Genomic DNA, 26,247 nt, shown 5'->3' with positions numbered 1-26,247 from the left:
CACACCGTATTGCCGATTCCCATCCCAAGAGCTCCACACCATTATATCAATCCCAAGCATATACTAGCCAGAGTGGCCTGTTGGCCCTCACGACTTGCAAATGCAGCGATGAGAAGAGATGGGCTCACCGTCGAAAGAAGCAAATCGCCTCTGAATTTTCAAATTTTTTTTTTCAAAAATTTTTTTCCGAAAAAAAAATGGAAACACATCGTTTTGTACATACATCACGGGATACATTTATTCAAAATACGTATACAGGTATATACGTTGACACGTAACATCATCTGATGTACCGTATATAGATACTACATATACCATAACACGGGAAGGCATGTGTTTGATGGCGTATATAGAGACATAATTTGCTTTTGGCTTTTTTTTGGCTTTTTGGGTGAAGGGCTCTCTCTAATTGAAGCGTGTGCCGCGCATACGCCTCCCCTTTTCTAGCTCAGCGGTTATTTTTTTTGCCAGGACCAGATATTTAGTAGTGGCACAGCGGAGTAGACGGCTATTCCTACCAGTAAACCACACTAAGGTAGAAGTTGCAGATGGACGATGAGAAGAAGCTGACGGTGGAGACGGAGACCGTGGAGGCAGTGCCTGCTGCTGAGCTGCCGCGTGCCGAGGAGAGGGATGCGGATGGCGTGCACAGTGGTGTGCACAGTGGTGTGCAGGAGGCGGTACATGGTGGGGAGGAGAGCGAGATAGGGTTTGCGCCGCTGGCGGTGCGGACGCCCGATGAGTTTGTGCCGCAGGGCACCGCGTCGCCCTTGAATGCGGTTAAGACTGCGCCACCTCTGCAGACGCACAAGACGCTGATAGACAGCAACCCGCTGTCGCCGCATGTGCCGCATGCGAACGGTAACGGCGCATCCGAGAGCGCCAAGAACCCAGACATGGACACCAGCAATTCTGCGCCGGCGATGTCCCAAACCGAGCTGAACAAACCAAACGCGAAGACCACGGATGCAAGAAACTCTGCAGAAGATACACTATTCAGCACCACTAGCGGAGACATGATAAAGAGCAAAATGAAGATTGTGCCGAGCATAAATACAGAAAGCACATCTTTGAGTGCCCTTAACCTGCCAGCCCACTCTAGTGCTAAGCACGATAACGTTACAGACCTCAATAAGAACCCAAATCATGTACTGGACAAGATACCATTGCAGAGACAGGCATCCGGTATAGCGACAGTGGGCGCATCAATAATGTCAAACGCCATCGGCTCAACGCCAAACAACTCGGGGCAACAACAACAGCCTTCACAATTGGGCCAACAGGCACAGAAACCCGAGCAACTGACACCTAGCGCAGCTCCTCCAGCTCCTCTGTTTCAAAATAGAGCTAAGGATAGACCTAATATGGTAGCAATGATGTCCCGCGAAAGACTGCTGAATACCGAGGGAGCACAAAAGGGAAGTGAACCATCAATGAGCAAGAAAGTAACTACACCAGATGAAATAACTACACAAACTACGGAATCAAGTAACGCACACAGGCCCACAAAGACTGATTTTTTTGCTGCAAGATTGGCATCTGCGGTGGGAGAGAATGAAGTTAGCGATTCAGAAGAGACTTTTGTCTACGAGTCTGCAGCAAACTCTACAAAAAACATGATATATCCAAGCACAAGCAAAATCAATGACGACCAACATCAAGTGCCACATAATATCGACTCGTCTTTGGCAGGTAAAATGCATTCAATTACGACAAAATCCAGTGTGCCTGTCCTGAATGGCAATACCAAGCTCTTTAACAGGTTAAAGAACACCACTAGACATATTAGTACTGGTGGTATGCCAAATTCGTCTTTAAATCTTCCGAGTCACACCACTCATCCACAAAGTAATTTGTCACAAGTGGATTCTGATATTACAAGCATAAGATCATCTCATAAAAACCAAAGTAAAGTTGAACAACAGTCCATACGATCGATGGCTTCCGAGCAAAGATCACCAGACAGAAAAGTGGGTGGCTTGGCTTCATTGGATGAATCAAATTCCGTTGCAAACTCTCCTTCATTGCACTACAAAAGCTCAACGAATTTCATGCCAATGAAAAACCAGGCTAGAAACTCACATATAAATCAAAGAAGCATATCAGTATCCAACAACAATAGTAACGGTGCATTAGGACGTAATCCATCTATATCTGGGCACAATCAAAGAGCGAAAACTGGTGCCGCTCAAAAAAATGCATCAAAGGCAAGTATAGAGAATAAGAATACATTACGAACAACTGTATCCAAGATTTTTGATGCCAACGGGGCATCGCTGAGGCGATATTCTGGTGTCCCTGATAATGTGAATCTTGAGGATTTTATCGAACAGAATGATCTGTATACAAACCAAGGCCTAAACAGTAAAGAGAAAAAACTGTCTAGACAACAGAAATATATGCCTTCAAGACACTCCATATCAGGTGCTCACACAAGAGGATCCGAACGATCGAGCCCTATTGATGCTGATTACTTGAAGGGTATTACAAGACACACAGGTGACAGTTCTGACTCTGTAACCAATGGTGGTGAGAGATACAGAGGACAGCAAAGGCTCAACAATGGCAATGACACTAAAGGCCAAAATAGATTTATAGAAGATAAACATAGGTCACAAAGAAACAGTGCCATTGAAGGTGAAGCAAATCTACACGAAACAGTTAGAGCCCATGACTCTGAGTTAGATGTAGATATTGATGATGATGAAGATGATGATAGATCAATGTTTTATTATAGTCATGGAAGCAATCTAGAAGCAAGACCTCAAATATCGGAATATGAAGGTGACGCAGGTGACCAGGACTCTGACGAAGAGTATGTTAATGGTACCATGACGGGTGACTATTTCACCAACCATACCAATATTCACAGTGGGTATGATAGGAACCCATTTTATGGGTCAACGGAACACAATGAAGTGGGCTCTTACTACCCTCCTATATCACCTTTGGTGAATGTGAATGCATCCAGTCCAAACAAAGGAGTTCATTGTAAAACTAAGGACTCAACTGAGTTTACTCCATTGAATCGTAACTCGTATTATGTCGATAATAACTATCAATACTCTCCACACAACTTTTACACTAAGAAATCCAACTGGAGCAAATTCCGTCAGTGTTTCTATTTCACAATTTCTGTATTGGTGTTTGTATCTATTGGTTTTGTGCTTGGTTTTTTACTCGCTGCAAACAAAGAACTTCGAGAATTTGATATTGTTTTGATGGATAATGTCATATCGAGCACTGACGAGCTCCTATTCGACCTCACCACTACTGCATTTAATCCTGGCATATTCCCAATATATGTTGATGAAGTTGAGTTCGACATTTTTGCTAAGACGTCCTTTTTGAAATGCAATGTATACGATAACAGATGTGTTGTAGTGGAAGAGAAAGAAGCAAAAACTAGCGTAGAGACAATTTTCTTGGGAATTGTAAAAACACTGGAAACACCTTTGAAATTCCAAGGTGGATTCTTCAACAGAAATTTTGATATTTCACAAACAAGCGTAAGGTTACACAAGCCAGGATCTGACGAGGCGAAAGAACCCAACGATAACGACGACACGAGTTCTGATTCTATACAACAACTTGGGCATTACGGTCTGGACAAAAGGGACAGCGACGAATCTGACGACGTGACCAAATGGAAACTAGTAATCAAGCATGACTATGAACTAATCCTACGGGGAAATATTAAGTATAAGGTACCGTTTTTCAACACTGCAAGGTCCATTGCAGTACAGAAATCCGCGGAAGTACGTCCAAGTAAACAGTAAACAAAAATGCGGTGAACTGCATTCCACCTAGTCCGCAGGAATAGATAGTCCCTTTTTTAGTTTTCTTTTAAATTTTTTTTTATTAGGTTTATTTTAGACTTTAATATCAATCTATTATTACACTGTGTTTACCTCCAACATTCTCTTCACGGTTTTATTTTTAACTCCCACAAGACCTTAATTGTTCTGTATTCACAGTCCTATTAGTATACACAGAGGAGATCAGTTAGTTTTCAATTTCTCACAAAGTATCGTATAATGGCCAATCCTCTCCTCCCCCCATTCGAAAAATATTAATAATATCATGTGCAGTGTTACTAGTAGGACCAAGACCATACTGCAAAATGAGCACCATGGCCTTAGTATTGCCATTGTCCTAGGATAGGAGTCCCACCCTCTCTCTCATCAAAAGCTCATCTTCGTACGATTGCCAGAGGCTTTCGATGATTTCCTCCACGAGATAACTATTTATAGAATTCTCGATTCGGAAAAGAAATGGGCCATTACAGTGGGAGAAGAACCATATTCACTACTGTTAGTTGAATGACGTCAAAACAACAGCAACCTTGCCATTTTCTCTCTTAGAACCAGCAATCCCTCCGCAGTCGATCGCATCTCTTAGTCTAGTGAAGTATCGAGGAAAAAAAAATAATCGGATGGCCTTATTGTAAATTTAGTACCGACTATATTTATAACAACGTTTTGAAAGTTCTTATATATGCAGTTTTAGCACTTTTGCGAGGCCCATTTACCGTAATACAAGGTCGTTGCTTTTGAAACATTTGGCAAAATAACTAGGAAAGCGGAAGAAAAACTATTGCAAAAAGAATAATAGTGGTGGATACTGCCACTTACTGGGATTGCATCACCATAATCAAATATATGTTCCATTGTAGTACCATAAAGAGATCATTATAAGAGAGCAAGAACTTATATTTGAGGGAGAAACACAAATGTCTGAACTCACATCCTCTGGAGGGCCCAGGTCCTTACAGAACAGGAACACCAAGAATTTATCTATTGCCATCGAGCACCAGAAGCCTGAGCTGACGAGTCTTCAAGAGATACCGGAGGTACGACCACAGATGCAGAGCAACTTCTCATCCGGCACCATATACAGGAGGTCGACGCTGGATAGTGACAAGTCCGTAAGGAAACCCGGGAACACTATATACTCTGTGACTCCCAAATTAGATAGAGTGCAGTCGGCGTCGCCAATCTATGCAAGCTCGATGGAGATAGACAACAAGAAGAAACTAGGGCGGGTGCACTCCTTGTCGCTGTCGATCAAGACTAAAAACTTACCCACTCGAAACTCTAACAGTCTAAAGTCTGGACACATCAGAAATAGATCATTTACAATGTCAGGGGCAGAGACTTCTACACCTCTTATTACTGATGAATCAGAGTCGAGGAACTTGAAGAAGGAGTTCATGAACAAAGTTGGTTCAAGAGTGCAACAGCAAGACTTCGATATGGACGCCATGTACAGCGAAATATATCAGAACACCGCCTACACTGAAGGACCGCTATTGGTTGTAGAGCCCTCCATATATTTATACTCTGAGCCAAATTTATCAGTTATTTTGAATTACGATGTGGTAATTAACGTCGCGAAGGAAATCGATAACCTCAAACAACATATACCTGCAGGCATGGCTATTGACTATTACCACGTCCCTTGGACGCATGCTTCACAAATATCAAAAGATCTTGCATGGCTCACTGAGGTAATGCACACTGCTGTTACTAAGGGGAAGAAAATACTTGTGCACTGCCAATGTGGTGTCTCTAGATCGGCTTCGCTAATAGTTGGCTATATGATGAGATACGAAAACTTAGCATTGAACGACGCCTATGCAAAACTTAAAGAGATAGCCAAGGATATAAGCCCTAACATGGGCCTGATATTCCAACTCATGGAATGGAATGATATGCTTCCATCATTAAGAAACAATGAGGCTTCATCAAAGACCACAGTCCAAAGTATGGATATGTCGCAAAATATTCCACTTGAAACCACAAAAAACGTCTCAACTTCGAAGTTTGACAATTCATCATATGGTATGAGTAGCTCGATAACAATCAGTGACACCACCAGCGGAAATAGTCCGTCAAGCGCTAACAGTATCTCTTTACAAAACGAGTCGTTTCCTGTACTAAATAGTAAGGAACTTACATTAACGGACCTGTCTAATAATAATATTCTCAATGGCAGCTACAAAAATGCAGCCGATGTGGTAGCGGATTCATCACAGCTATGGCATTAAATCAAAGGGCCAGCAAAATAAAAAAAAAATTGTTCTTTTCCCCTTATTTCATTGTTCTCATTCGTTTTTATCATCACAAATTTTCTGGGTGCCAATCAAACAAATATTCTTACCTGTTTTATTATTTTAATTTCGATCATACGCCACTCATCATGTCCCAAGACGTGCATCAAAACTATTACATCATAATGCATTTTTCATCTATTGTTTTTAATTTTATTTTCCCATCAATCTTTCATACACAGATTGAGTTGTTATATTTTAAATTTGTCCCCAGTACTTGATACTGATTTCACATATCGCAAATCATTTTCAATCTTAACGAATCAACCTTACTAAAGGCAGTCTACCTCAGGCACATATATATCTATATATATAGTCCATTTATTATTTATGAACACTTTCAATGAATTTCCATACGGTTTTATAGAAATACATTAAGCTTTATTCTTGGACTGCAATGAGTGCTATTCAGTTGCCTGGTCTGATATGCATTCTAACGACATCTGAACATCGGCTCACACATAATAAACTCATATACTCAAGAGCCAGCTCTTGAAAAGGACATACAGGACTGATCAGGTCAATTGCTGTCACAACAGACATACTAATTACAAGAGGTTATTGCTGGTCAGTTATTATAAAGTCTTTCCAATTATACAGCGCTTTAAATAACGGGATAATGGATTCCAATTTTACAGAATTTGAAGAGCTGATAGACCCGGAGTTTGACTCCAAAAGTTACTCAAATTCGATGCTGAAGGCAATGAATACTACTTCTAATGAACTAGATATTGATGCACCAAAGAAAAAAGCTCAATACGATGCTGATGAGCTTAAGTCGAGATACGAGTCTTTCCTAAAGTCACATGCCAGTGGTTTAATGGATGAATTTGATAGAGAAAGGAAATTGAACGGCTCTATATCCGCAGAGTTGAAACCTAGTTTAGAATATATGAGCATATCCTACAACAGACTACTCGAACAAGTCTTAGTGCCTTATGAGAGAGCCCAGAAACTACAAGCAGCGTTAAATTCGGTACATCAGACGTCAACCTTACTGCGAGATGTCCTCATGTTTGTACATCTATCACAACAAATTACAAGCTTTGTACCGTTACAAGGTGAAGATAAACTCAGTGCGGTTTCGATTTCCAAACTAGCATCGTTACACTATCAAATCCAACTAAATCAAAGTCAACATCCTAACTTAAAATCGCTGAAATTTGTGAAAGAGATGGAATCTCAGACCCTGGCTCCAAGAAGGAAAAGCTTGCTTTCACATATAACATTGACCATATCAAGGGAGTGTCTGAATTCAATCAAATTGAGATCCAATGAAAATGATTTAAAAAGTCTTCTGCTGTCTCTATACACATTATCTGAGCAAGAATTTTACGTAACGCTGCAAAAGATAATATTAACAAATGCGACAAACACGAGCAGAATACTGAGTAAATCTGTAAACGCAATAAAAACGCTACCATCACTGTTTGAAGAGGCAGTTAAAAAGGGACATGACGTTTATGTTATCGAAACTTTACTACAGAATGTTAAGGTTGAAAACTCGAACCTTTTGGTTCAATTTACAAGATTGAGTAGAAATAAAGCTAGCACACCAAGACAGTTATATTGGGGGAAAGTCTCAAGTGCATTTAAGATTGATTTAAATACTGCCATAGAAAGAGGTGGACCAGTGGGTAAACAGATTGTTAATAGCAAAACATTTATTCTTGACACAATAAAGGATGTTTTTCAAAGGATGTCAGAAGAAGAACCGGATTTTGAGCACAATCTACAAATAATGATAGGTGTATTATAACGCTATTGTACAGTTCTTACATAGACTTCAGTATGAAATTTTATAAATGCAAACGATAGGATATTAAAAAACAAGACATATTCGTTTAGAAACGTAATCTTCGTGAGTTCATTAATACAACTATTCAGTCCTAAATTTTGGCTTAGACGGTATAGCTGAAGTGCTAGCTTTCTTCTTATTCTTTTTACCACCACGTTTGTGAAACATCTTTTTTCTTTGCTTCTTGAGTTCCTTATCCTTTTCTTCACGCTCTTTCACCCTTTTACTGCCTAAAGCCTTTGCTATACGTTGTTTCTTCCCTGGTCTTCTCTTTTTATTCTTTATTTCCATCTTTTTATTGGCATCAATAATACGGTTGTAATCTGCTACATCGATCACTTTTCCTCTAAATTTTTTCCATCCTTGATATGGGCGCATATTTTTTTCTGTAAAGATGTCATCATAGGTTAATGCGCTACTTGATAAGGCATCCTTACACTCCTCAGAGAGATGTTGGTAATAGTAGCTTTTGGGCCGTTCTTGTACTAGCTCCTCTTCTTCAACCTTTAATGAAACCTTCATAAGAGGTTTATCTTCCTTTGTAGCTTCTTCACCAGCTCCAAAGGAAAATAATGGGAACGCATACTCTTCAGGATCATTACCATTGTCTTCAGCACCTTTATTATTGGCTTCTTCTTGTTGCTCAACTTGAACTATATCAAAGTCATCATGTACACCTTCCTCATATGGCAGCTCGTCTCCAGATGGTTCTGAATTAAATAATTCATCTCTTGACACACTGTATATTAAAATATCAACATTTTACGCCAAAATCATAATTGTTAATTGATATACTGTTAGTATGAAATGTTTCTCTTACCATAAATCAATGGTATGTGCATCCATCAGCAACTCTTTTCAAAGAAAAAAAAAACATACACTTTAGTAGACATAGTTCTGACAAGCAATACTATTACCCTGGTACCTAAGGTGTAATGAGAAGGAAAATACAGTATGTACCCATAAAAAGACTATTGCGTCTTAATATTGCTCATCGCATCGCTACATTTTTTCAATTTGAATGTAAAATCACGTGATTACCATACATCTACCATAAAGCTTCACTAAGGTGTATGTAGCACTAATGATTCCTAATTACAGATATTTATTTATATTATTCATTCAGTAAAAAATCCTAAAGTTAATGCTGATTGATCATGCTTGTCAAATAAGTATTAAAGTTTATATGTCTTAAATACAAGGTCACCTAAATAGTTATTCGAGTCTTAAGAAACTTCTTACCAATACATCGATTATGCCAATTGAAATTCTTCACGTAGACATTGGCCTAATCTCTTCAAACCTTCGTCCAGCTTAGAAGGTTCAACAGCAGCGTAAGTACCTCTGAAGAAAATTTGGTTTGGGTTAGGGTTTTCCTTTGATGAAGCTGGTTGAGCTGGTGTAGTTTCACCATCGGCCTTGAACCATATACCTGGAACGACTAGGACACCAGACTTGATAACCTTTTGATATAATGCTTCTTCAACCTTGGTTGGATCTGATTCGTAAGTGGTAGCAAATTCAGGATGGGCGCTAGCGTCCATGTCAACAGTAAAGAACATACCAGCAATTGGTGGGTTGATAGTAAAAATTGGTTTACCTTCTTTGTTGTTATCCTTTGGAATGAATTTATACAAGGAGTCAATACAATGGTCACGCTTGGCAGTGTATTCATGACGTAGACCGATCAACCAGTCAATGTAACCCTTTTGGCCCCAACGGTTCAAAGTACCACTCACAAGAGATTGAGAGAAACCGGATGGAGATTGAATAGTCATTTCATGTAGACTTAAGTATGCTTGGAGTAGTTTAGATGAACCAGTAATCCAACCCAATCTAGTACCTGGAGCTAAAACCTTGGAGAAAGAGTCCATTCTGATGACTCTACCATCGGTATCAACAGACAAGAAAGTAAGAGCTAGTGACTTTAGGAAATCTTCATGTGAAATGTTTGCGTTCTTTTGGGCAACTTCAGCTCTCTTACTTAGGTCACTGATATATTCACCAACTTGCAAGAAGTAGTATGGTTCGTCCTCTATAATCAAGAAGTCATGCTTTTGAGCAATTCTGTAAATCTCCTTCTTTCTTTCGGCATTCAAAGAAGACCCTGTTGGGTTTTGGCCCGTTGGAATGGTATACAATAGCTTTGGCTTTGGAGCACCCTCGGTCCAGTTGTCCAGCAATGCTTCTAGCTTTTCTGGAATAATACCGTGAGCATCGATAGGAACTGGGAAAGTAATGATACCCTGGGCTTCTGCAGAAGCTAAAGAAGAAGAGAATGAGTGAGCTTCAGCAAGAATAACATCGCCTCTGTTACAGAAGACTCTTAAGGTGGATTCCCAAGCGTTGGTGTTACCTGTAGTAGCAACAACATCCCAGTCGCTGTATTTCATATCGTGAATCATCTTAGTGTGCTCCTTCAAGAAATCAGTCAATTCTGGTTGACCCATACTCTTACCATATTGCAAGGAACGAGCCAGAGGAATGTCACCTTCATGGACTTTAGATTCCTTCTTGACTGAAAACTTTGAGGTGTCTTCTTGAGAGCCGGTTATAGTTGCACCGATACCATTGGTGAAAGGTGGCAATGGTGTATCAGCAGCCAAGTTATCCCAAGGGAAGTAAGCACTCATTGGAAGACCACCACCAAGAAAGATCATGTTAGGATCAGAAAAGTATTGAATGCATGTCTTTAATGGAGAAGGCTTACGAGCCTTGGTTTCTTCAGAGAAGAAGTAAGTGAAATCTTTAGATTCTGGCAGAGTCATGATTTATGCTAGTGCTTGATGCTTCTGATTAAAAGATTAAATTTATAGTCACAAATGTTTCAATAAAAAGCTCTCTAACTTGTAGCTTGGGTTGTTGTAACACTTTTTAAAGATAGATAAGTGTGGATAATTGTTGTTTTATATACTGAAATTGACTTCAATTGAATTATCCTAAGGTCCTTGTTTTATGGTTAATTGTTTCAAGTTCTGTTAAATGAGAGTCACACCTCTTATATATACTGGGGAAGCTCAAGACCGGTTAAATAGAAACCTTAAGAACTGCGAAAAGAAAAACCTGAAAACTCCAATTTGTTTTGCACAAATACAAAGCAAGCCTACAGTATTAGCTACGCATTGTGTTAGACATGGGCCGCATTTCCTACCTTTCTGACTGTTCAGTCATTTTCATCATTATTTGGACTGCTCAACATAGCTTGAGATGACCTAGTTGAAAAAAAATAGGTGAAAATTTGTTAAGAAAAGAAATCAAAACTTGTTTCTCGGAAATGTGTCATAGCCTTCCGTGCGCACTGTCTGTGCAATCCAGTTTTGAGCACAACGTAATGAAGCTTATCTCATTATCTATTGACGTTCATCCAAACATACGGATACGGAGAGTCTTGAACAGAGAGAGAGAGAGTTCTATTTTCGAATGACTAACATATTCCTGTAAAAACGTGAATTAAAAAAATGGCAAGAAGCAACAGATGCCGTTTTTGAAATATAGTCAATAATTCCATCGCGAAAATTAAAAGATGGAACCGAAATGGTTACCAGGGTCCGTAAGTTCGTACGTTATGGAAATTCAACTCCTGTTATCATAGATTAGATGTTGTCTTATCAGTACAAATATAAAAGCCTTCTACTTGAAACAACCCAAGCTATCATGAATCTGAATGTCTCAAGGAGAGCAGGCAATCTTCTTACTCGTCTGTGAAAGAATCATTACGTGATCTAACAATAAGGACCCAACCCGATACAGGCCCAGCTGCGCATTGCCTATACAGTATTCCATTGCTATAATTTCCAGATATTTGCAGTCATATGACTACACCGTAGACGATGATGTATGTGTACTCTTATACGTGTTGTTGTGTTGTAATATCGTCGATGACGTATATTTATTATTATTGCTCACATGAACAATCAGATCCGTCTATCGCTCTTCTTTTTTCGGCGGCTAAAGTTCTGCAACTGCATCTGAAGCTGAGGTCTTGCGGTATTCAATACTACAACGTAGTCTGGAGGCACCATAGTTTTGTCGGTATATTCTAGCAGCTACTAATACGCCCATTCCAATATTACCAAACAAGAACAAATAATACTAACAATTGTTACTGCTAGATTCTAATAATCCCTGTATAAATGACGAAAATACCGTTATTATTACTTTCTCTCTGTCCTGTAAAATATACTGATTTCAGTTATTTTGGGATTAGCTGTGTCTTTTATTGTTTTTGACTGCTATGGAAATATGGATTTCCTCTCATTGTGCTACAGCTTTTAGCCAAACTAGTTTTCTGTTGGTATTAACAATTATATATATGGGCGGCTATTCATGTGTCTAAATTGCGAATGGTTATGGCACCACCGTAATTTAATTGGTATATATGGTGGTCACGTTATTCGCCGTTTAAACATATAGTGACTACCAGTCACATGACTATTTTCCATCTTTAAGAAAAAATAGTCATGTGATATCCAATTTTATCAAATGTGCCGGCCACGGCTCTTTCTCAGATTTCTCGTGGTCTTCTTCAGTTGCTTCTTTAGAAAGAGCTAATTTTGGAAAACTGCGAATTTTCCCCCACACGATACATTAATATAAGCGTTATTGCGGCTTAAATCACTGAATTTTATCGCAGTACAACTCGCTTACGATGTTGATCTTTATATTCACACTTTACCAGAAAGATTAGTTAAATTTCAATTGGCATTGCACTAAGAGGGCATATTCTCGAAGTAAGTATCCCTAACCAAATATAGCAATTTCCCGAACACTTATCAAAGACACACGAAGGCTAGCAAGATAAATAGGGATTGTATTTTATTTTTTTGAATGGTTTGATTGATTCACTAAATTGTTATAATTAAGTCGTTCACTTCACAGTTATTGCAGTAGCGTTGATTTTTTATTTGGTTGTTCATTGAGCATATTTTCGATATGCTTCATGCTACTGTTTTACCCATCTTGCTATGGTTGGCAACATTAGCCTACGGGTTTGATAGGAAGGAGTTTTTAGTTGACGGCAATGAATTACCAGGTTTCACAAAATTGAAGAACACCAAACATTGGACTGTACCAAAAATGTATGCGGGGCATTTACCAGCTACTCGTGATAATGATACGCAATATTTCTTCTGGAAATTCGAAAACAAAAAGACAAAGAAAAATGATGAGACGCCATTGATTATATGGTTAAATGGAGGTCCTGGTTGTTCTTCTATGGCAGGTGCCCTGATGGAAATCGGGCCATTTAGATTGAATAAAAAGGCCGAGGTAATAAAAAATGATGGCTCATGGCATATGAGAGGATCTGTATTATTTTTAGACCAACCAGTGGGTACAGGATTCTCGTATTCTAAAGAAGATAATGAGGTCAGTGAACTAGATGAGGTCGCAGATAATTTCATGGTGTTCCTGCAAAACTATTATGCTACTTTTCCTGATGACAAAGATAGAGAGCTTATTTTAGCTGGTGAAAGCTATGCTGGCCAATTTATACCATATTTCACAAAAGCTATTATCAAATTTAATGAGCAGCAAAGAGATGAAAACTCAAAAATAAATATCAAAGTTATGTTCATTGGTAATGGTTGGTTGGATCCAAAAAGACAATACCTTTCCTATGTTCCTTTCTCTTTGGAGAAAGGTATCATAAAGAAGGAGGATCCAGCATTTAAAGATATTTTAAAGCAGCATGAAACTTGCCAAAACTACATTAATAGCGATCATACTGGACACTCCGAACTCTCATATCCACCTTGTGAAGCTGTCTTGGGCAAAATTATTTCACAAGATAAAACGCAATGCATCAATGTTTATAAATTCGATGAGTACGATAGCTATCCATCATGTGGACTTGAATGGCCGGTTGACACAAAGTTCACCAAACAATTTTTGACGGATAAAAAGGTATTGGCTGCTCTACATGCAAATGACGAGAGGTCTTGGATTGAATGCAGGCCTGATGTGAAATTGGAAAATATCAAAGCAAAGCCCGCTATTGAACTAATTCCTTCTCTGTTGGAATCTGGAATAGAATTGATTCTTTTCAATGGTAACAAGGATTTGATCTGTAATACATTAGGTATCGATAATGTTTTAAAACACTTGCAGTGGGAAGGAGAAACCGGTTTCACAGATGAAGTTCAGATTTTTGATTGGGTTTATCGTGACGACTTAAAATCTGATAAGGAAAAGGTTGCAGGCACAGTTAAATATGAAAGACAATTAACTCTTATTACCATTGAAGATGGCTCTCATATGGTATCATATGACAAGGCACTAATCTCCAGAGGTATTTTAGATATGTACTATGATGATGTCTTACTTGTTCATCGGGATGGTAAAGATACATTGATATCCAGTAAGGACGGTGATATTGATGGTTATCTTGAGGATGATAAATCACAAGATGAAAACAAAGATAACGAGTCAGAAGACGAATCAGAAGACGAAAACGACTCAGATGATGAAAGCGACGGTAAAGAGGGAGATAAGCAAGAGAATAAGCCTGATGACAGTGATGACGAGAGTGATGAGGAAGATGACGATGAAGATGAAGATGATGAAGATGATGATGATGATGATGATGACGACGATGGTGACGATGAAGATAAGAAAGGTGACCAAAACTCCCACCCTTCTCATGGAGATATGAATGGGGGTTTAGATAATGACTTAGAGACAGGTGGTGAATATTATCAAGATGAAGATGAAGAAGGTTCCAATTTCAAAGCTTTTTTCTTGATTCTTTCATTGGTTTCCGCATTTATAATTGTTGCCGCGTTTTACATTTCGGATTACATTAAAAGTCGCAGGCACCCAATTTTAGTTGATGGGGATGGTCGTTCCAGGTTAAATAAATCTGTTACATGGGCATCCGACATAGAAAATGGATCTTTTGATATAGAAGATGATGATCCTGAGTTTGGTACAGAGGGGATGGAAGATAATATGGAGTTAGAAGATGTTTTTTCAATCGATGAGGAAGATGAAGAACAATTGGAAGGAGTCGTCCCAGAATCAACAAGAAAGTCAAAGAAGGGATCAAAAAAGAAAGGAAAATACTTTAGTGTTCCTAACGATGACTCTGCGGAGGATATCGAACTTCAAGATATCGAAAGACACTAGTTGATGCCACAGGAATTGCGTCTACGAACAGCATCAGCACTATTGCGAGCTTACATTGGTAGCTCTTATTTGCATAGGTATGAAGTATAAGACTATAGTATCTTCTTATTTAATAGTGTACCCAATATTACTTTTTCACATTTATATATCAATAATTACAGTTTGGTGACTCATGATCTTATCTTCGGAGAAGTTCCGAAACAAAATCACAGTTAGAATGAAGTAATGATATATAGAAGATGGCACATCGCCCAAGATTGCACTGGCCATTAAAAATTGAAGTATAGTAACTACGACAAGCACATAGTCATGTCCTATATATTGAAATCAAAAGTTAAAGTTGCATTGATCCAGCTGGTGGGATCAACTCCAGATAAACTTGCGAATTTGAAACATGCCAAGGCATTGATTGATAATGCTATGCAAAGAGAGCCAGAAACTAAAATAGTTGTTCTACCTGAATGTTTCAATTCTCCTTATGATGTTACTCAGTTTGCTAAATACTCTGAGGTAATTGAGGATCCAGAAGCACCTTCAGTTAATATTTTGAAAGAAATTGCCAAGACCCATGCCATCACATTGATTGGTGGCTCCATCCCAGAAAGAGATCCAGCAAATGACAATATATACAACACATGTTTAATTATAAATGAAGAGGGGTCTATTATTGCTAAGCACAGGAAGCTGCATTTATTTGACATTGATATTCCTAACAAGATTACCTTTAAGGAAAGTATCACATTAACAGGAGGTGATAAGGTTACTATGGTCGATACAAAGTATGGTAAAATTGGTGTTGGTATCTGTTATGATTTGAGATTCCCAGAAATGGCCATGATTGCTGCTAGAAAGGGGGCATTTGCTATGATTTATCCGGGTGCCTTCAACACTGTGACTGGTCCCCTACATTGGCAATTATTAGCAAGAGCCAGGTCAGTGGATAACCAGATTTATACATTACTATGTTCACCAGCTAGAGTTCCAGGAAGTCCATATCAGGCTTGGGGTCACTCTCTCTGCTCTGATCCATCTGGTAAAATTCTTTGTGAAGCTGATATCAATGAGGAAACATTATTCATCGATTTGGACCCGGAAGTTATAGAAACCACTAGAGGTGGTATTCCAATTACGACTCAAAGAAGGTTTGATGTTTATCCAGATGTTTCAAGTAAATGAGAGTCTAAAAATAGGTGTTACTAAATCCAGTTATGTATTCATTTATAACTCTATAAAAATGTTTAGACCAGTTTAAGAAAAAAATGCATAATTGCTGTTATCGAGAAAGAAATATGTTTGAATAATGCAAGAAACAAATAAAATAATGTACAAATTTTCTCAGGGAGGACCTGATAACGTTAACATCAATTTTTTAACTGATTTGAGCAGGAGTAAATCCAGGAATCGATAATCTAAGTCTATGTGTGATGGGTAGCTTTGGTAAAATGGCACCAAAAAATGTGACACAACAGTTCCAAATGAAATCCTTGCTGAAAAAGTGGCTACCTCTTGAGTAATGTGTTACTATCAGAAATAGTACAATAGGAACAGAGATTAAGTATTTTCTTGTAGGGGTGAATAATGTCTCACCATCTATCTGTTCCCACATTGTAAGGTTATCATAAGCCCCACCATTAAATTCGAAAGGCGTACCTTTGATCCAGTGGAACATGACATAGGAACCTATAACATATGTGGTATTTGTGAGTGACCAAGCATTCTTGGTAGACATACCTGGCATAACTTTGTACATCCCTGCAAGCAGCAGAATAATCACAACATGTATAATCCATGCTCCTGGTTGATCCATCCAAGTGGCATTCATATTCGTCAGGATATGTTGGTCATTCTCATCCTCAAAAGTTTCTGGTTCAACGTGAGATAATATACTGGAGGAACGTCTTCTTCTGTGGTCCCGGTTAGGTGATCCTATCCTCTTGTTGATTAGGTCCTCATCACTCGAAAGATCTCTCAGTGACTCCGCAAAGCTCGATTGTGATATCGTCTTAGTCAATGGTGGTACGGACATGTTAAGTATTAATAGTTGATGTTTGTCAGAATAAAATATAATGTTTAAGATGACTCTTCGTTATTGACACTTTACACTTACGACTCTGAAGTGTTTCATCAATGTTATATATAATTTTTTGGAAAAATCCACAGGAGCTACCCGAAACATCAGGTACGAGAAATAGTGCCTCACGATAATCTCCACTCACAGACTATAATCAATTGCGATGTCCTCTTAATTGCATCCTCAAATTGTTGAACAGTTGCAACATCTTTCTCGGTACTAAAACATAAGAAACCCAATTCGATTGTGCCATCGATTGCTTAACCTGCAAGCCGCCAATCGGCGACGTGACTGCGAAATACAAACATTGAGCCAAATATGTTGATGCACTATTGACAGCATAAGCGTGGACACAGGACTACTTCACATTTGACAGCTAGATTGTTTCTTCAAATTACCACCTCATCGCATCGCATTCCCGCGGATTATGCAAGATTTCGCGATGACGTATTTCTCGAGGAAAAACGTAGATCATTTCTTGGCTTTTTAATTCAAGCGGTACCGCTGTTTCTGTGCACGAGGTCATGCCCATCACAAACAAGGAAATGGACTGGTATTGCTGCCTGATATATAAATAACGGGCAGTATCTTCTGGGCCACTCTAATTTGTGAATGCCTACCTTGTAATGTTTTTCAGCTAAACCAGTACAAGTTAGAAGTAGTAAAGATGTCTGAAAAACAAGTGAAGTACCCTTGGTGGTATGGTGGTGCCGCTGGTATATTTGCGGTGATGAACACGCATCCATTGGACTTGACGAAAGTGCGGCTTCAAGCGGCCCCAATACCAAAACCTACGATTGTGCAGATGCTTCGGAGTATTTTGAAGAATGAAGGCATTGTCGGACTTTATGCCGGTCTTTCTGCGTCGTTGCTACGTCAATGCACATACACTACTGCCCGGTTTGGTATGTATGATGCTTTGAAAGAGCATGTTATCCCCCGGGACAAACTAACCAACATGTGGTACCTGTTGGGTGCCTCCATGGTTAGTGGTGCATTGGGTGGTCTTGCCGGAAATTTCGCAGACTTGATCAACATCCGTATGCAGAATGACTCCGCGTTACCATTAGATAAGAGACGTAATTACAAGAACGCTATCGATGGCATGGTCAAGATATATAAAGCAGAAGGTGCAAAGTCTCTTTTCCTCACGGGTTGGAAGCCCAACATGGTGAGAGGTGTGTTGATGACAGCATCGCAGGTTGTCACCTATGATATGTTCAAGAATTTCCTGGTTACCAAGTACAATATGGACCCAAAGAAAAATAGTACTCACTTGACATCGTCACTCTTAGCTGGGTTTGTGGCTACAACTGTGTGTTCGCCAGCGGATGTCATCAAAACTATTGTCATGAATGCTCACAAGAAGCCCGGTCACAATCATGACTCCTCCTTTAAGATATTGATGGAAGCTATAAATAAAGAAGGCCCATCGTTTATGTTTAGAGGTTGGGTCCCTAGTTTCACCAGACTGGCGCCTTTCACTATGCTAATCTTTTTCGCAATGGAGCAGCTCAAGAAATATAGAGTAGGGATGCCTAAGGAGGAAGCATAAATATTTTGTAACTGCCAGTTACAAAGTTGTGAAAATTTACAGTAAAATGATAAACAAGCAGATAAATTTCTTGAAATCAGTACACCTTCATTTATTTATATTTTCGTCTTGTTGTTTTATACCAATATTGTACATACTTTTAAGACAGAGACACTGATCTAAAACCCTTCGAAGAATTGTGAAACACAATTGCATAGTAACTTGGCCTCCCATTATGCATTTGTATCTCTAGCAAAAATTGCTATTACCTTGAAAATTGTATATCACTATTAACGTTATAATAAAATTTTTCTTGCCATCCCGACTGCCCCTTCCTTTTCGCATCAAAATCTCAGCAAAAGAATAACGCTTAAGAACTGGTCAGCATTTGCTAATAATTTGGTGGCGTATGTAGGATCAGAAAGCCAGTTATCTAGCGGTTGATTACGAAACAGCTTTTGCCAAGCGAATTCAACGGTATAGGAGTGCTAAAGTTCTCATTTCTATCTTTTTAACGGGTTTATCAACTTTAATTCTCGTGAAAATAGCATAAGTTATATTTCAGGCGATAGCTGTTTTAGAATTTGGAGATTACACTTCCTCTGTATTAAATAATACTGGATTGGCACGAAACAAATACACTAGTGTTTTGGTACATCTTTTTTTGATAGAATATAAGACTATTGTTTACGTTTCGTATTACTTAGGGGCAAGAATATAATATTTACAATGTCTGTTCAGGAATTCGCCCAGATTTTAGAAAACACTATTTTAAGTCCAGACCAAAATGTGCGTCTAACTAGTGAAACGCAATTGAAGAAGCTTTCTAACGAGAACTTTCTTCAATATGCCGGGTTGCTAGCTCAAGTTTTGGTTTTGCCAGAAGCAAAAGTCGAAGCACGTATATTGGCAGCCTTGTCTTTGAAGAATGAGTTGGTATCAAAGGATAGCATAAAGAATCAGCAATTTGCTCAACGTTGGGCAACCACTATAGATCCTGAGTCAAAGCAACAGATTAAATCCAACGCTCTTGCTGTTCTTATGGATAATGAACCAAGAGTTGCCAATGCTTCTGCACAATTAATTGCTGCGATCGCGGATATAGAGTTACCCCGTGGAGAATGGCCTGATTTGATGCAGATAATGGTTGACAATACAAACACCAACCAACCGGAAAATGTGAAAAGAGCTTCGCTGTTGGCCTTGGGATATATTTGTGAAAGTGCCGATCCCCAAAGTCAAGTACTAATGGCCTCATCTAACAGCATTTTAATTGCAATTGTACAAGGTGCTCAATCATCAGAGCCTTCTAAATTGGTACGTTTGGCTGCCTTAAATGCTCTTGCAGATTCCTTGGTCTTTATTAAGAACAATATGGAAAGAGAAGGTGAAAGAAATTATCTGATGCAAGTTGTGTGTGAAGCTACTCAAGCAAATGACACTGATATCCAAGCTGCCGCATTTGGTTGTTTATGTAAGATTATGTCTCTCTTCTATGCTTTCATGAAACCTTACATGGAGCAAGCCCTATACGCTCTAACTATAGCCACTATGAAGTCAGAGGATGATAAAGTTGCATCTATGGCAGTTGAATTCTGGTCCACTATTTGTGAAGAAGAAATTGATATCGCATATGAACTTTCGCAGTTCCCACAATCACCATTACAAAGTTACAACTTTTCTTTGTCTTCTATAAAAGATGTCTTACCAAATTTATTGAACCTTTTGATGAGACAGAATGAGGATCCAGAAGACGATGACTGGAATGTATCTATGTCAGCCGGTGCATGTTTACAGTTATTTGCCCAAAATTGTGGTAACTACGTCCTACAACCGGTTTTGGAGTTTGTGGAGCAAAACATCACTAATGATAACTGGAGAAATAGAGAAGCTGCTGTGATGGCATTCGGCTCTATAATGGATGGTCCGGATAAAACCCAGAGGACCTATTTTGTTCATCAAGCCCTACCTGCAATTCTAAACCTAATTAATGACCCATCCTTGCAAGTCAAGGAAACAGCTGCATGGTGTATAGGTAGAATTGCTGACCTTGTTGCAGAATCTATCGATCCCCAAGAGCATCTACCAGGTGTTATTCAATCTTGTTTGGTAGGTTTACAAGACCATCCTAAAGTCGCCACAAACGCAGCTTGGACTATTATCAATCTAGTCGAGCAACTTTCTGATATGCAACCATCTCCTATCTATAACTACTATCCAGCATTGGTAGATGGATTGATCAAATCAGCAAACAGACCTGATAACGAATTTAATGCCAGAGCATCTGCATTTTCGGCTATGACCACTTTAATTGAATATGCTATTGATACTGTCAGTGATACTTCAGCATCCATTTCTTCATTTGTCATGGACAAACTAGGACAAACAATGACTGTTGATGAAGCCCAATTATCCATGGAGGATGCACAAAGTTTGCAGGAATTACAATCAAATATTTTAACTGTTCTTGCAGCATATATCAGAAAGAGTCCAAATTCCGTGGTAAATGTCTCAGATATGTTAATGGACCTCTTTGTTAAACTATTAAGTAGAAAGAGTTCCGCTTTTATCGAAGATGATGTATTCTACGCTGTATCAGCCCTTGCATCTTCGTTAGGAAAGGGTTTTGAAAACTATTTAGAGTCATTTTCTCCATATCTGATTGGTGCTTTGAACCAAGTAGACTCCCCAGTTGCTATCACTGCGGTAGGTTTTATTGCTGATATCTCAAACTCATTGGAAGATGATTTCAAGAGATACGCCGGTGCATTCATGAATGTTTTGGGTCAATTAATTACAAACCCAGCAGCCAAGAAAGAGTTAAAGCCTGCAGTTCTAAGTGTTTTTGGTGATATAGCCTCCAATATTGGGGAAGATTTCATTCCATATGTCAATGAAGTAATGGGATTATGTGTGGCAGCTCAAAACTCTAAACCAGAAAATGGTACTCTAGAAGCCCTTGACTACAACATAAAGGTTCTTGAGTCAGTTCTGGATGCCTATGTTGGGATTGTTGCTGGTTTACATAATCATCCTGCTGAGTTATTTAATTACATTGGTACTATCTTCCAGTTTTTGAATATTGTGGCTGAAGATCCTCAACTTTACAGTGAAGATTCTACATCCAGATCGGCAGTCGGGTTGATTGGTGATATCGCGGCCATGTACCCAGATGGTAGCATCAAGCAATTTTACACACAGCAATGGATTGCAGATTTCATTAAAAAGACAAGAAAGAACCAAGAGTTCAGCCAATCTACAAAGGATACCGCTAGATGGGCTAGAGAACAGCAAAAGCATCAACTGTCGCTCTGAATGTTTCGATAATAGTTGAATCCTACTAACCGATAAATGTTAAAATGTCAAATTATTCTCTTTCTTTTAGTATCAATTTGCTTTGATACAATACATTTATTACTTCATTTTTTTTTTCTTCTCTTCTCTCTTCTATTCTCCTCTCTGTACTTTATCATCGATTTTTCCCATCTGTGTTTTTCTATTAATTTTCTCTATGCTATGCTTGGCGTAATGATTAATATTCCCTATATCAGATAATTTCATTATATTGTTGAATATGATCATTTGTTTGAGTATAGTTATCTAATCATTTACTACATCTCTTTTTAATAATTATTCTGCATTTTTTCTCTTTCTCTTTCTTTCTCTCTCACTCTTTCTCTCGTTCTCCCTTATCTCTCATCTGAACTTCATTTTTTATAAATTGTCATCTTTCTAACACTTTCAACATTCATTAGTCCAATGTGCAGTACTGAACTCTGATTGACACTACTATATTACATCATTGGTACATATCAGCTGGAAGTGGGCAGTTTTCTGCAATTATTCATTTATTCATACAATGTTAATATTCTTTTTACCAAATTTGATAGACATGTACAAAGAATTATATACTACTTAAAAGACTGCATTATTTATGAAAACGTCAAGAACAAATATATCATTGCAAATACGTTAATGGATTACAAATATACTCATATATTGCGTAGTCTTCAATCTTATATGCACGTGAGATAATGTAATACGCCAATTATAACGGTATTGTCAGGACAGCAACATAAGTAGTCAAATTACATGAAGTATATAGTTAGCATAGTTCAACAAATTCTACTGTGTATCAAAATCAAAACAAACTGACCCCCAGGAAACATAGGTAAAAGAGCACCATTGTTCTAAACTAGTGGTAATATCCATGCTAAAACCGACACTCTACAGCACTCCTTGTTTTGTAAATTACTCAATAAATATATTGAATATTAATATGCAAATGAGAAAAATCTCCATGGAATTCCATGGAGTTAAAACGGACCCGTATAAGTTCTTATGCTGTCCTTGATACCTTCCTGGTTTCGTAGAATTAGCAATCTGTTAAGGTAAAAATGTTTTTAACCCTCTTCACTCTCCCCCCCCCCGTTATCAACACTTATACGTCCGATGATAAACACTGTATTGGGTGTCATCTTGCAGAGAGGAGTCTGAACGATCTTTTGCTCTCTATCAAGTTCTCCGTCCTCTGAGCTTTCAGGATCCCACGGAATCGCAATTACATAAGTTGTGCTGTGAGCATTTACAGTGAAGTGATATTAGAATTTATAATCCGGACGTCCTCAGTGAGTCCCAACTAATAAACCTGTCCGAGTTTCTAAGGATCAAAGGCAATTTTTTTTTGATTGATATTACATCACAATATCGAAGCAAAGTACTTACGAGAGGTCTTTCCTAGTACAGCTAGCATTTGATAATTTGCTAGGGCAAAAAGAAATTTATCTTGCAACCCGTAAAGTCCACGGTATTATAGAGGATTTCACCCGCATTCACTGTTGAAAGCACTGCTTACATAGTGCAAATCCGTTTAATTGACAGAATTGTACACAGTAGAATATGCCTAGTAGATTAAAGTTTAATAGGAGAGCAAACCCCCTCCGTTCTTACACATAACAAAAAAAATGCCTGTACACAAGCAGACACAATTACAAATTGCAAACAAGTCAGCAATGTATATATATGGAACTGAAACGCAGAACCACAAAATTGTCTTGCAAGTAAAAGTCACCGCAAGAACATCGAACATAATAATAAAAGATGCAGGTTTTGAATGATATATACAACGGAACGCTAAACACCATATCTATAACAGGTTACAACAGCGTCAAGAGCGTTGTCATAGTGTCCTCCTGGATGCTTAGCCCCGTGAAATCACTGTGCTACATGATAGGTGGTAACGGTGCTGATGAGACAGCTTCGAATGGCTCATCCAACTCATCCTCTTCGTACCAGTTAAAGGGTGGAATGCCAGCTACAGTTGAGCCAAGATCCAATCATACTGTAATAACACGCTATGATCTGATAGACGCAGCAGAGCGTAGAGAGCGTGAAAGATTGGAAAGGAGGAGGAGAAGGAAGTCCAGGTCTGATAATTGAACACATTATACATGCCGACACATGGAAGGATAAAATCATAAAACAAAATTAATACACTATCATATATTCACGACTATTTTTACGATTTCATTTTTAGAGTACTTTTATACACATTTTGCATACATCTCTTAATATAATAATATTTTTTGCATAGCTTATTTATAATTGATTTTATTCTTTGATCCTTGGTAGACAGCTTATATTTCTGTATGTAGAAGACAGGGGTATGTAAAATATGCAGAATATATATTGTATTGAAAGTAGACTTTGGTTGCTACTTTCATAAAATTGGTATCTTTCTAACCTGGTTGCAAAATGGACTGAAAGATATTTCAACTAGTTCATTTCTAGTAAAGTCTAGCTTGGGTAAGTCCACACAAGAGAGAGCCATAAAGTAACCGTAAAGAATTCTCAAGGTGCTCTCATGTGCAATGACAACGATGTCATGGCTGGTGTGTTCCATTTCCAAGAGCAACGGTTCCATTCTAACTGCAAGATCGTGATATGATTCAGCCCTAGGAAACCTAAAGTGGTATCTGTCTCTGCAGTACTCTTTGTACTCCTCAGGGTATTCTTTAGCTATCTCATCTTCAGACATATCTGCAATTACACCTGGGTTGAGTTGTTTCAGTTGGGATCTTTGTCTTACATTGAAACCAAGATCTTGGAAAGGTTTAGCGGTATCATAAGTTCTCTTTCTTGGGGCTGTCCAGACAAGTAGCTCCTTCCTTATATTGTCGATTACGTGGTGTTCTGGCAACTGCTTACTATAGTCACCGTGATGAATCTCACTTATATCTTCCTCGCGCTCTCTGTATTTTCTAATTTCAGCGATACGGTTCAAAATTAAGGTCGTCAATCTGTTAGAGTACTCAATACCTTCTTCATTCAATTGCTCATCATCCACATACCTGTCTTTATCACTTCTCCCACATCTAGCGAAATACAGGCACCCTGATTTTTCTTTCATATTCATTAAGAAGAACACAATCTTGTGAACCAAGTAACCGTAATCATTGTTATGAACAGTGATCCTATCACCGAGGTTAATGTACTTAACAAAACTTAGGTTCTCATCTGCACTCATAGTTTCGTACAGGTTCTCGTTTATCATGTATCTCTCCATGTAGTCCTTTGTGGCCTCTTCCTTTGTGAAGCCTTGGTAGTCAAAGGACTGCAGAGCAACATCAATATTGTGGTTAACTAACCGCTTGTCAGTCATTATCGATTCGATGTACAAAACTTTGACACCAATTTCGGCAAATTTATCGTGTATAAACTTCCTATCGTACTTTCTAATGTTCAAAGCGTCATAGACCGCTAGCTGGCCCTTCGTTTTAGTAAAGAAGTTGTAGATGTCTCCGTAAATGTCAGCCAACAGCTGCTTTCTGAACTCCTTACCGTCCTCTGTTCTTGGTACCGCAGACAGGAAGTCAACCGGTAAGAACCCACTAGCCTTCCTGTACTGAGACAAGTGGAAAGACTTGGTTCTCACGCCGAGCCATCTCGTATACCTAGTGATGGCCACGGACAGCAGGGTCTTGGAAGTTGCAGGCAAACCCACCAGTACTACCAGGATCTTCCCCGCGTGGAACAACCTCCCGGAGTCCGTAGAGTACAGCTGCCCCGGAGACAGATAATCGTCCTCGATATCCACATTCTGGTGCACAGCATCCCCAGCAGGCTTCTTCCGCTCTAACTCCGCGTCCAGGGACGCCTGCAACCGCCGCTTTTCTGGGTCAAGACCACCCCACCTCTTGCTCACACGCGCCATGTGGTTCCCAGAGATAAGAATCTCACTACCGAGCCCATTCTCTAGCTCCTCGTCATCGCTTCGTATGTCAGCCATATTCTGTCCTTCCTTTCAACGTTCTAGTACACTTTTCGAGACACCAATCTAACCGTCTCGCCACCTACACAATACTTATCAGCTTTGCGATACACGCTTATCGGATTAGCACAGCTAACAAGTCCTTATGATGTCCTGAAGTATTGTTCTCCAATAGCTATTCCAACCCTCGGCGATGAGAATCCGCCAGAATCTCGCAGTTCCCTATTTTCTCGGGTGACTAAAGCTTTATTGGTAGGTGAAGAGCCCAAGCCTCACACAGATACCCTCGCAGCCAAGAACATCCAAAAAACATCACCGTTAAAGAAGCAGGAAAGCC

The 26,247-nt window shown here is 38.9% G+C and overlaps 12 protein-coding genes across 12 annotated transcripts; 8 read left to right on the top strand and 4 right to left on the bottom strand.

Moving 5' to 3' along the window:
• Nucleotides 1-548: 548 nt before the first annotated feature.
• On the top strand, nucleotides 549-3,779 carry VAC7 (Vac7p; the record flags this gene model as incomplete). The annotated part of the gene is made up of 1 exon (XM_446420.1): nucleotides 549-3,779. One exon carries the CDS (start codon nucleotides 549-551, stop codon nucleotides 3,777-3,779), a length of 3,231 nt encoding a protein of 1,076 aa, XP_446420.1.
• A 953-nt stretch (nucleotides 3,780-4,732) lies between these two features.
• Nucleotides 4,733-6,049, top strand: MSG5 (tyrosine/serine/threonine protein phosphatase MSG5; the record flags this gene model as incomplete). The annotated part of the gene is made up of 1 exon (XM_446419.1): nucleotides 4,733-6,049. The coding sequence occupies one exon, from the start codon at nucleotides 4,733-4,735 to the stop codon at nucleotides 6,047-6,049; it is 1,317 nt and encodes a 438-aa protein (XP_446419.1).
• A 682-nt stretch (nucleotides 6,050-6,731) lies between these two features.
• On the top strand, nucleotides 6,732-7,871 carry COG5 (Golgi transport complex subunit COG5; the record flags this gene model as incomplete). The annotated part of the gene is made up of 1 exon (XM_446418.1): nucleotides 6,732-7,871. The coding sequence occupies one exon, from the start codon at nucleotides 6,732-6,734 to the stop codon at nucleotides 7,869-7,871; it is 1,140 nt and encodes a 379-aa protein (XP_446418.1).
• A 120-nt stretch (nucleotides 7,872-7,991) lies between these two features.
• GVI51_G01133 (uncharacterized protein) lies at nucleotides 7,992-8,803 on the bottom strand (the record flags this gene model as incomplete). Its single annotated transcript, XM_446417.1, has 2 exons — nucleotides 7,992-8,649; nucleotides 8,790-8,803. 2 exons carry the CDS (start codon nucleotides 8,801-8,803, stop codon nucleotides 7,992-7,994), a joined length of 672 nt encoding a protein of 223 aa, XP_446417.1.
• A 360-nt stretch (nucleotides 8,804-9,163) lies between these two features.
• Nucleotides 9,164-10,678, bottom strand: ARO8 (bifunctional 2-aminoadipate transaminase/aromatic-amino-acid:2-oxoglutarate transaminase; the record flags this gene model as incomplete). The annotated part of the gene is made up of 1 exon (XM_446416.1): nucleotides 9,164-10,678. One exon carries the CDS (start codon nucleotides 10,676-10,678, stop codon nucleotides 9,164-9,166), a length of 1,515 nt encoding a protein of 504 aa, XP_446416.1.
• A 2,164-nt stretch (nucleotides 10,679-12,842) lies between these two features.
• On the top strand, nucleotides 12,843-15,035 carry KEX1 (serine-type carboxypeptidase; the record flags this gene model as incomplete). Its single annotated transcript, XM_446415.1, has 1 exon — nucleotides 12,843-15,035. The coding sequence occupies one exon, from the start codon at nucleotides 12,843-12,845 to the stop codon at nucleotides 15,033-15,035; it is 2,193 nt and encodes a 730-aa protein (XP_446415.1).
• Nucleotides 15,036-15,344: 309 nt separating this feature from the next.
• NIT3 (putative hydrolase) lies at nucleotides 15,345-16,211 on the top strand (the record flags this gene model as incomplete). Its single annotated transcript, XM_446414.1, has 1 exon — nucleotides 15,345-16,211. The coding sequence occupies one exon, from the start codon at nucleotides 15,345-15,347 to the stop codon at nucleotides 16,209-16,211; it is 867 nt and encodes a 288-aa protein (XP_446414.1).
• A 193-nt stretch (nucleotides 16,212-16,404) lies between these two features.
• Nucleotides 16,405-17,061, bottom strand: ORM2 (sphingolipid homeostasis protein ORM2; the record flags this gene model as incomplete). Its single annotated transcript, XM_446413.1, has 1 exon — nucleotides 16,405-17,061. One exon carries the CDS (start codon nucleotides 17,059-17,061, stop codon nucleotides 16,405-16,407), a length of 657 nt encoding a protein of 218 aa, XP_446413.1.
• Nucleotides 17,062-17,773: 712 nt separating this feature from the next.
• DIC1 (Dic1p) lies at nucleotides 17,774-18,661 on the top strand (the record flags this gene model as incomplete). Its single annotated transcript, XM_446412.1, has 1 exon — nucleotides 17,774-18,661. The coding sequence occupies one exon, from the start codon at nucleotides 17,774-17,776 to the stop codon at nucleotides 18,659-18,661; it is 888 nt and encodes a 295-aa protein (XP_446412.1).
• A 708-nt stretch (nucleotides 18,662-19,369) lies between these two features.
• KAP95 (karyopherin beta) lies at nucleotides 19,370-21,955 on the top strand (the record flags this gene model as incomplete). The annotated part of the gene is made up of 1 exon (XM_446411.1): nucleotides 19,370-21,955. One exon carries the CDS (start codon nucleotides 19,370-19,372, stop codon nucleotides 21,953-21,955), a length of 2,586 nt encoding a protein of 861 aa, XP_446411.1.
• A 1,785-nt stretch (nucleotides 21,956-23,740) lies between these two features.
• On the top strand, nucleotides 23,741-24,079 carry GVI51_G00979 (uncharacterized protein; the record flags this gene model as incomplete). Its single annotated transcript, XM_446410.1, has 1 exon — nucleotides 23,741-24,079. The coding sequence occupies one exon, from the start codon at nucleotides 23,741-23,743 to the stop codon at nucleotides 24,077-24,079; it is 339 nt and encodes a 112-aa protein (XP_446410.1).
• A 280-nt stretch (nucleotides 24,080-24,359) lies between these two features.
• GVI51_G00957 (bifunctional fructose-2,6-bisphosphate 2-phosphatase/6-phosphofructo-2-kinase) lies at nucleotides 24,360-25,928 on the bottom strand (the record flags this gene model as incomplete). The annotated part of the gene is made up of 1 exon (XM_446409.1): nucleotides 24,360-25,928. One exon carries the CDS (start codon nucleotides 25,926-25,928, stop codon nucleotides 24,360-24,362), a length of 1,569 nt encoding a protein of 522 aa, XP_446409.1.
• Between the last annotated feature and the right edge of the window lie 319 nt (nucleotides 25,929-26,247).

This window comes from Nakaseomyces glabratus, chromosome G, assembly GCF_010111755.1.
Source record: "Nakaseomyces glabratus chromosome G, complete sequence".
Taxonomy (NCBI): domain Eukaryota; kingdom Fungi; phylum Ascomycota; class Saccharomycetes; order Saccharomycetales; family Saccharomycetaceae; genus Nakaseomyces; species Nakaseomyces glabratus.
Note: the sequence above shows the minus strand (reverse complement) of the source record. Positions and strands in the feature narration are given on the sequence as shown.